This window comes from Homalodisca vitripennis, chromosome 7 (genome assembly GCF_021130785.1).
Source record: "Homalodisca vitripennis isolate AUS2020 chromosome 7, UT_GWSS_2.1, whole genome shotgun sequence".
In the NCBI taxonomy this organism is placed as follows: Eukaryota; Metazoa; Arthropoda; class Insecta; order Hemiptera; family Cicadellidae; genus Homalodisca; species Homalodisca vitripennis.
In genome coordinates, this window is record NC_060213.1 from 72390905 (window position 1) to 72401725 (window position 10821).

A 10821-nucleotide genomic window follows, 5' to 3' on the forward strand; every position below is an offset into this window, starting at 1 on the left:
TTACTGTATTGTGTACAGTAAAATAACCTTCAAACAAAGAATTACTGTATTAGTGCACAAGTATTATAACCTCAAATACCCAGAATATGGAGCAGATACACTGTTACTCTAACATACTGCTGTACTAGTAGAGGGTCGATACTGACCCTATGAACTTATGGAGGTTAATCAAAATATTCTAATTTGAACTCGTTACATATCGGATATCATTGAAATAAGTACGACAAAGTACTAAAAGTACGGAACAATCTATTACAAGCTTTTACAAATAGTGTGTCCGTCTCGCACTCAAAATTAGTAATTAAAAAATCTCTGTGACAAGACAAGTAAGAGAAAATACATCGAGTTGATGTATTTATGTAAGGAAATCCATAAGGGTTTATAGTTCTAAAATATTATTTTTTTACTAGAGGGGTTATGAATTATGAACTATATTATCTATTTTGTAATGTGTTGTAATTGGTTAACTTTGCGGCCTTTGAGTTCACATAACTGTTTTTCTTTTAATTTCATTGTAAAATAAACACAAATTTCTTTTTAACGTAATCGTTTTTGTTGAATGTATTAACTAATTGTTGGTGCAAAACAAAAACTGAAATAAAGTAGTCATGGTTCTCTTGAAGTGGTAAAGTTTGTACTACATAAATTAAAAGTTGTAATCAAACAATATTTTTTACACCACTAAGGGAATAATTTATTTGTCCAAAACATAAGACGGTTATCATGTAAATACACTACTTCATTAACTTTAGTTTTTTTCTTCATAATAAAACATGTTGAATTAACAAGTAAGTACCTTAGAGTAGGTACTTGGATGGCGAGTTTACTTTCACTGATCATGCCACCCACGTTATTTAGAGTGTAATAGGGAGATAATAGGGCTTTACAGATTTAAGGGGTTTGTCACCGGAGTCTACCTGTCTGTAGTTGATGCAATCAGCAATTTTATCTTTGCTTTAACATTGTCACCCGGCCAATGAACATAGAATATAGAAAGAGAACGCATTAAGAATAAAAAGAATAAAAATTACATTTTCGAGATTATTTTTTCTTGTTTAGCTTAAAACATTATGATAATGTGCCTTACTACCGAATTACTACAAAAGTATCCAATGGAAGCGGTGTAAATTACATTTCTAAACTGCACTGTCAAAATTTAGAGAGCAGAGTACCTTCGCGAGTGACTCACATACAAGGAGGAAGTCTTCCATCAGAACAGCAGCTTACTTGTCTAAAATGAGGCTGGAATTTGGCAATGAAGCTTTCCTTATTCGGCCTGAAATTATCTGGACGATGGTTTTGTTTTATCTACAATAAATACTCTTTGTAATTTTACATGTATAAAACGTCGCTAAGGGGTTAAAAATTATTTACAAAAATACGTTTTTGCATAATATAAATGTTTATTCCTTATAATGAATGATAATTATACATAAAATTCTTACGTGATAATAAAAAATTCAGTGTTCCATTATTGTTTGATAACCTTAACCTTAAAGTTATCTTTCTATTAAATAAATTTTGATTGTGTTGAAAACTCTTTGTGCATAGGAAGTAAAAGTTAAAATCAAATATTGTGTCTTGGATGTATCTCAACCAGTGAGGGATCCCTCAACGCCATTATCACCACCAAGGACGCCTCCTATAAGGCCACCATCACCGAGGACACCTTCTAGAAGATCACCACCGAGGAGGCCTCCTAAAAGGCCATTATCACTGGGGACACCGCCTAGAAGGTCACCACTAAGGACGCCTCCTAAAAGGCCATCTTCACCGAGGATGCCGTCTAGAAGATCACCACCAAGGACGCCTTCTAGAAGATCACCACTAAGGACGCTTCCAATAAGGCTATCGTCATCGAGGACGCCGTCTGGAGGACTACCAGTCTGAGGGACTGGAAGGCATTTACCCTATAAATCATAATTGTTGTATTTGCATGTTTTTTGTGATTAATAAAATAGTTAAATGTATTTGTATTACCTGACATATTATCAATGTTAATCCAAGCATCCTCTGTTATCCTTCTGACTCTTATATCGTAAGGTAGAATTTAAGTGAAAACACAATAAAATTTAATGTATGAGATTAATACATTATAAGCCATATTATGGGAATATTGTTTTTTAGAAGCAATTATTAGACAACTAACGATTTATATAAGTAATTAAATAAGGTAAGAAACAATGATTTTATTACTATATATAAAAAATTGTGTATATATATATATATATATATATATATATATATATATATACATTAAACTGTATAAATGGCAATAGTCTTATTTAATTTCAATAAACATTTGAATCACAAAAAGTACTTGCTCCGCCGGGAGTCGAACCCGGATCTCCCACTTGCCGGGTGAATGTGCTACCATTACACCACAGAGCGTTTACTTTTTCCGATTCAATTATTTTGTATTTGGCCGTATCTGTCACATATGCGTTTAAATAAGTTTATATATATATATATATATATATATATATATATATATATATATATATATGAATAAATGATTTATTTCCTAAAAACACAAATGCAAGTAGCAAGACAAAATCATACGCGTATTACATATGTATACTAACATAATATAAAATTCTATTTATTAGATTAGGAAAATAGGGTCCCAAAGGCAAAGCCTGATGAGGGATTCCATCAGATAACTTTATTTAGATAAAGAGTTCATTTGTGGTTGCAGACACTATAACTATCTATTTCTTCTAATCCCATAGATCAATTTATTGTTACACTCTTTATAGCTTAGCAAACAGCATTAACGAAACTTAAACTTACCCTTCGTGAATTTAAAAAATAAACAGAATATACTTATTGTAAAGAAAATATACGTTTAAACATTTCCACAAACCGCCAAACCAAAATAACAAATAATAAAGGATTTTATTTTATACACTGAAGCACGCCTATTTTAAAGAAACTTAGTACACTATCATATTTACGCGCCACAGTAACATACACTATAAGAGAAAAACAAATTACTTATTGAATAATAGTTAAAAGATACTCAACATTGCTTCTGTCCATACTTAAAAGCCAAGTTTTAACACTTCTAAGGAATTTATTTAATTTTGTAATATTTTTTATATTTTGCGGCAACCTATTAAAAAGTCTTGGTCCTGTATAATTAAATGTTTTTGTATAAAAAGTTACATTACGTTTAGGAACTCTAAAATTGCTAACATTTCTAAGACCTTGTCTAAAAAAGTTAACATTTGATGGTAAATTTCCACTAATTAAATAAAAAGCTTTTAAAACCTTAAATATATAAATACATCGTAACGGCAAAATATTCATACTAACAAAACATGGATGAGATGGTTCTCTTAATCTTCTTTTTCGAATTAATTTAACATACCATTTTTGAATGTTTTCCACAGGTTTTATTGTAGATCTATACGTTGCACTCCAAGAAATAATAGCGTATTCTAATCTACTATTTACTAAGGCAAAATATAAACAACGAAGAGTTTGGATTGGGCAAGTGATAAAAAAGTCTAATCCCTGTTATGAGTTTTGATTTTAGTTTAATTATATGCGGTTTCCAGCTCAATTCACTATCTAGAATTACACCCAAATATTTTACTTCTCTGGTTTGACTGATTTCTGAACAATTTACACAGGTATTAATCGTATTTAAACAATCTAAACATTTATATATATAATTGTATTATTAAATTCAATGAACCCCCTCAAATTAAAATTAATGCAATTAGTTTTTTTTGTGTGTTGAGAACTAATTTATTCCTGTAAAACCACCATTTTAAAGCTTCCAGATCAGTTAAAATGTTTCTTTCTGATTCTTCCCACGTCTCACTTAAATAGCAGAGGGCCGTGTCATCCGCAAATGCGGTGATTTGGCCATTTAATGAAGAATTACAAAGATCATTGATATATACAAGAAACAAAGTTGCTCCCAAGACCGATCCCTGGGGGACCCCGTGCCTTACTACACCCATTTTACTTAAAACACCCTTGATTTTAACACATTGCCTTCTGTTTTGTAAGTAGCTGGAAAACCAAGCATGAGCTACCCCACGAACCCCAAAATTATATAATTTCTCTAATAAAATGGCATGGTTGACTGTATCAAATGCCTTCTGTATGTCTAGGAAAAGTCCACTCACACACTTACCCCTTATTAATACCTTCATTTAATTTGCTAACAAAGTCTAAAAGAGCCCGTTCTGTATTCATTCCCACTCTAAACCCAAACTGATTATTGCTAAAAAAATCTATCCTATTTAAAAAGCTAATAAGTTTTTCTTTCATTACTTTTTCTATTATCTTGGAAAATGTTGAAATCAATGAGATCGGGCGGAAATTTGAACAAATGTTGGGCGAAATACCTTTATAAATTGGTATTACAACAGCTCTTTTAAGACTCTCAGGGAAAATTCCCGTGCTAAAACTTAAATTGATAATGAACGTAAAAACTTCAGCTATCTTTGAGCAGATATGCTTAACCAAAAAAGAGTTCAAACCATCAATCCCAGACGATTTTACTTTTTTCAGAGACTTAACTATTCTCACAATGTCATCACAACACACCCTAACAACATTGATGACCTCTCTTGAACTAGTATAACATTATTTTTGTATTGGCAGTTCTCCAAACCATTCGGCAATGAGTTATCCTCTATTATGTGATCAGCTACCGACAGAAATAAATCATTGAATTCACCAGCAACTGTTTCTGGGTCTGCAATCATTGTATTATTAATGTTCTTTAATAAATCAAAATATATCATTCTTTATGTTCTGACTAGTCATATTCTTCATGGTATTCCAAGTAGCTTTATGATTACCAATATTGTTTTCCAGTTTATTTCTATAATAGTTTGATTTAGCTAACTCAATTTTTTGCTTCAAGCTGTTGCTAAAAGAATTATAGTATAACCTAAATCTTACATTTAACGACTTATGTTTTATTTTTTTTATACAACCAATTTCTTTTTCTTATTTTATTACAAATGTAATCATTCATCCAAGGCTTTAATTTGTGATTTCTATTATTTAATTTATATACTACTTTACATTGTTCAATGCAAGATTTTATTTTAATTTCAAATAAATCATACGCCACAGAAGCGTTATTCTGCCTATAGATGTCAGTCCAGTCCATATTAGTCAACATACCGTCCAGCTTATCGTAACTTATAACAGTACGAGTAGCAGGGGCGGGCTCGGCTGCGGGGCGCCCGGCCGACCGTAGCCGCAACGACGTCATGTAGTGGTCGGTCACATCGGCCTCCACCACAGCCGCCTCCACCGCACACGGTCGCTTGTCTCTACATGACATCCTCAAGTAGACATGATCGATACACGATCGTGTCGTAGCAGTTACTCTTGTTGGTTGAGTTACAAGCGCTTCAAACCCATAACCAGCCATCATTAATTTATAGTTGTCCACATCATTATCATCTGTCTTTAATAAATCAATATTTATATCACCCATCACAATACAGTTTTTAAAGATTTATCATTTTTGTTTAAACATGTATTAAATTCATTAATAAAGTATTGAATTGTACAACTATGTAAACGATAAACAGTAAATAATATAAAAAAGTGGCCCGAAAAACAAACTTGTAGCATTAAAATATCAGCTGATTTTAATTTTAACTGTTCACTGTATGTAATAATTACAGAATTCTTTTTATAAACCACTACCCCACTAGAACGATATCTTTCATTTGTACATACAATCAAGTCATAATTAGGTAGCCTATAAAACATGGCTTCGTCCTTACTAATCCAAATTTCACTTAAAATTATTATTTCTGGATACTCGTCCATTACGCTCAGCTCAGCTACAAAACGATCAAAATTTTTCGCAAGCTACGAATATTTTGATGTATTATATGACAACTATTTCCTTCCATATTACAAATTTCCTATAATTTACAAAAACACGTAAATACAATTATCAACTACTACATTCTTATGAAAATCGTTTGAAGCAACAATAAATTATTTATACCATCTGAATGTTTTAATTTGCTAAAATTACAAAAATAAAAGATACCTACTATGCTAAACTCAAAATGTAGCTTAATTATACCAGCCATTTTCCGAAGATAAAAAACACTTTTGTCGTCAGAACAGTTTACAGTTTTTCTAAGTCGGCTGCAGATTTGTTCTCGATCGCCGGCGAGCCGTCGCTGACGCGCATTAGGATGTTGCCGCCTCGAAGCCACAGATATTTTAATATTGCGTGTCTTCTTCACCTCTTGAGCCTGTCCAAGGAGTCGTCTTCTAGCTGGAGATAGAGACTCGTTCACAAATATCGGTTTATCCACTGCTAGTCCAATATGCCTCGTAGAAAAATCTTGCCTTTTCTCTCGTCTTTATATATTAAAAGTTCTTTATCGGTACGGCGAACGAATTTCACGATAATGCTGTGTGGTCGAGATGGATTGTCCTTACTGCCGACGCGATGACACACGTCTATCATGTCATCAGCAATGTTTACATTTAAGGCCTTCCCGACGTCTTTCACAATTTACACTACCGATTCATTATTAGCTTCAGGAATACCTTGCAGCTCAACACAATTCCTCCGCGAATACTGCTCTAAGTCGTCTACCTTTTTTTCCAGATTAAGTACCTTTTCTTTTAAAACTTTATTTTTCGATTTTAGTTCATCAATCACTTTTACAAATGTTTCAATTTTTCCAATCCCGATCTGCAAAGTTACAGTGTTCTCTTCAAGTTTACTATGCAGTAAACCGTAAGACCCAATAAAATCACTTACATTTTTCCTTTGCTCATCTCGTATTTCACACAGCGCCTTCATAATGTCCCTCTAGCGTTATCGTACCTTCTTGCGCACTAGTTTCCAGTCTCATACTCTTCCGCCGCGCTTGGCCGCACGGATCGCACCTCCAAACGGCGTTTTGCTCCTCCAAATAAGCCAAATCCGCTTGGGCCATTTTAACACATTTTGGGTGAAATAATTTTGCACAGTCATTGCACGTTAATTTTGTTTGGCTTTTTTTGAAACTAGACAAGCACACTTGGCAGTTAGACATATTTAAGAAATATATAAGAAAAAGTCTCAGATTGTCACTGACAGTATATAATAGCGCGGAACACGAGGATAAGTAACGATAACCACTAATACACGGGAACACAGATAAGAGATCCGCACTGTGATACGTCCGCTCCGTTTGAACTCTGACTCATCACTCAGTCAGAGTGATATTATATATATATATATATATATATATATATATATATATATATATATATATATATATATAATATTATAACTTCTATAATGACTATAATAACTTCCATCTTTGACTCCGGACTAACAGAAGACTGCTAAATTAAAAATATATATTTTTAAGAAATTTATGTTTTAACGGATTTATAAATTTTTATTAAAATTTTATAAAATAATTTGATTTCTCTATCTTTTAAACTGCACTCGTATATATCAATAACTCATGTAATGACTGATTTACAAAATTAGTAACTTCTACAAATATAAGAGTTAATTGTTAAAAGTATTTATTGTAAACATTATATGAATGGTTAAATAAATTTTCTTTTAATCTGCGATGAGAGAAGTATTGGCTATTTATTAAATAGAACTGAAAGTAAACACAACTGCTTCACATACGCCCGATAATATTGGATTTGATTGGAGTACGGGCTTCTATTAATAGCTCTTCCTGTTTCTACAGAGGATTAGTATTTTAACTACTTCATACTACATAATTAAAATGTATAAATAACATTAGTCACTTTTAAAACGACCCTTAAACATATCTATTAATTTTATTTATTATTTTGTAATACACCGTTTATAAAATATTGGTATTTTGGATTTCTATGGAGCGAAAATAGCTTAGAACCGTCGATACCTCAAAGCCGCTAAGTAATGAAGTATTTAGTTATTTTAGTTCCTGTAGGATAAACTCATGTACCAAATGTCATGTCTCTGTGTTTTATATTGTTTTATTGGCGATAATCATCCACTGAGTCAGTTAGAAGCTTGCCTTTTGAATAGATAGTTTAATTTAAGGTTTATAAAATAGATTGTGAGAGAACGAATCATCAATCAGTGAAATAAACGAGTTTACTACAAAATCAACGCTTGATAACAGTTTTAATGTTTCCATGACATTTTATGTACATGTGACCAAATTCGCAAAGTCTGGGCATTCATTATCGATGTTTTATAATGTAAACATACGTAATGCTCTACGTAACTTAAATGTATTTGAGAGTAAAACAGTTTTATGGAAACATAACAGTATTATATTTGTTTAATTCTGATTAACTCATAATTTAAAACTACAGCTCATTTCATTCTTAAAATATCATATGTAAAAGACAGACAATCAATTTCAAACGGTTTTTACATCCCTCTTCCATACGCAGATATAAAACAGGTTTTGCCGGTCTAATGAGTTATAGGCTTGAGTACCAGAAACTGATGTTGCCTATATTATAGTATTGAAAATTCATGAAAAAGTCAAGACTATATGTCAGTTCGTTCATATTTTGCGGCCAGACATGTATAACAATTTTAACAAATCAACCCCTGGAGTAATGTTGGAAAACGCTCACCCGGTAAAAAACGTATGAACGTATTTTTTTTTTTTTTTTTTTCGATTCAATCGATTAAATATCAACATCAAGTTTAATTACGACAAGGCAGGAGTTTCCCACAAGATGTATCGCATAACGTTCCTCCCTGAGACTTCATGAACAATTTCAAGTCTATGTGTCATGTTATTGTTGAGATTCTCTAAAAAGAGTCAAACAGACTGAAAGTCATACATAAAAAGATAAAGTTATAGAAAATTAAACACAGTTTAGGTTTGCACAATTATAATACTAATTTTTATGTACGTAGAAAATGTTTCATCCACAATTTAAAGTCTACAAAAGAAACATTCTGAACTTGAAAACACAGCTAATTTTCACGCTCATTACTCAACACGGTTTCAAAATTGTAAGGTCACGTAAAACGACCGTCTACAGCTCGGCGAATACTATCCGTATCACTCTACTGTCTGGTAATACAATTTGTGTATCTTTCGTAATATAGCAATTAACATAATCACGTAATATAAATAATTCAAATTATTATTAATGCATACCTGGCTGACAAATAGCATCAATGCGACCAGGAAAACTGCGAATTTCAACAAAGAGTTCATGTTGCTAGAGATGAGGGTTGTGCCTGTGTAACTTTGTCAGCGAAGTCTAACGCAGGTTGAACAGCTTAAATAGTGCTGGTGAGATTGTAAATATCTAGCCAAGGTAAGAACATCACGTGAAACAGTTTTGCTACACAATCTGTCACACAAGATAACTGAGTTTACTTATGGTTTAACTGTGTCCTCTAAATGACCTTCAGGTTCACATTCACCACTATACCTGTAAGCTACAATTGTTATAGTACACATATAATAATCAACGAAGTTTCAATCTACTTTAAATTTTTAGTTATGTGACCATCGAAATTATGAACACCCATACTTATGTTATTTCACAGGCATGCAGCTTTACACTTGACTCAACATCTTTCAATATATTTAAAGTCACTTTACCTCTAAGCTATTTGTTTATATTTAATTACTACAGAATATGTAAACGTCATTTAATGGGAGAATTACTCAATAGCTTATGTTGACACAAATTTTGTAAGAGTTAATTATTTTTCATTTATGGATCAGACGCACCAATGAACGCCTTTTAACAATAACCTAACAATGGGTATGCATTAAATAAGCAAAAAAACTACATATTTTGGTTCACCTTTTAATGAAATCACTTTAAAAGTATAAAATAGAAGCACGAGTTTGCAGGTCACGCAGCATCGTTTGCTATTCGTCCCTCGACTACTGAAATACTAAATCCTATGGTAAAGGCAAAAAGGTAAGGTAAAGAATGTCTTAATTTACCAGCAACGTGAGAGCTAAGAAGCCATCTCTTACAGTTAATCTGGACACCAACGGCTTAAAGGTGACCAATGGAAACGGAATTACTAATGGCAGGCGGCTTGAAGAACGAGATCGCTCAGCAGTCACCCATCCGAGCAACGTTGCCGGTCTACTTTGTTTATTCTACCGATAATCACAGTACCCACTATACCGCGATGGTATAAAACTGTGAGTGGTTCATTGTGAGTTAAATTTGTGTTAGTAAGAATGTGTGTGCTTATAGAAATATGTGTCCAATAAACACACCGCTTTGTATACGTTTTAGTATTTCATTTCACACTTAACAAAACATAATATATAATTTCGTATGAAGTAAGGATACGAGTATCTGTAAATAACACTAACATCGTTTGTTAAATAATACTAACTAAGACTAAGTATTATCTGTGACGGTCTGATGTACATTGGCCAAAATAATAATATATTATATTTAATTAGTTGTTCGAAGAATATATTAGTAGCCCATTGTAAACAACAAATAGTTGTATTTCCAATATCTGGTCTAGCTAATTTCTCAATTGGCATGTGTAATTTGCTACTTAAAAAGGGCCTCACTGCACCTTTGAATTTCCCTCAATGATGCCAAGCGGATCAAGTATAATGGACAACATCCAGTAAAGCTGCTTCTTCATGAACATACGATTAATAATAAACATGAAATTATAAATTTACCTTGAATGTCATATAAATATATACATATATTTGTAAGTATATATATATCACATTTGTATAACACGTAACACTAAATTATTAAAATATTATTAATTATACCTAATTATTCTTTTCTTCTATTTTTCCCAACACCATTTTTTCATTATTTATAAACATATTATTTGTGCCT

General features: G+C 32.2%; 1 protein-coding gene across 1 annotated transcript; it reads right to left on the reverse strand.

The window, feature by feature from the left end:
• Positions 1-1379: 1379 nt before the first annotated feature.
• LOC124365973 (acanthoscurrin-2-like) lies at positions 1380-9278 on the reverse strand. Its single transcript, XM_046822129.1, has 2 exons — positions 9135-9278; positions 1380-1910 (listed from the first exon to the last, which is right to left on the reverse strand). The coding sequence occupies exons 1-2, from the start codon at positions 9192-9194 to the stop codon at positions 1593-1595; spliced, it is 378 nt and encodes a 125-aa protein (XP_046678085.1). The 5' UTR covers positions 9195-9278; the 3' UTR covers positions 1380-1592.
• Between the last annotated feature and the right edge of the window lie 1543 nt (positions 9279-10821).

Bases quoted from the DNA above. Each gene is read 5' to 3' on its own strand.
- LOC124365973 (XM_046822129.1), bottom strand. From the start codon at position 9,194: ATGAACTCTTTGTTGAAATTCGCAGTTTTCCTGGTCGCATTGATGCTA. The intron at 1,911-9,134 runs GTATGCATTAAT...TATGATTTATAG, and splicing joins TGATGCTATTTGTCAGCCAG to GGTAAATGCCTTCCAGTCCC.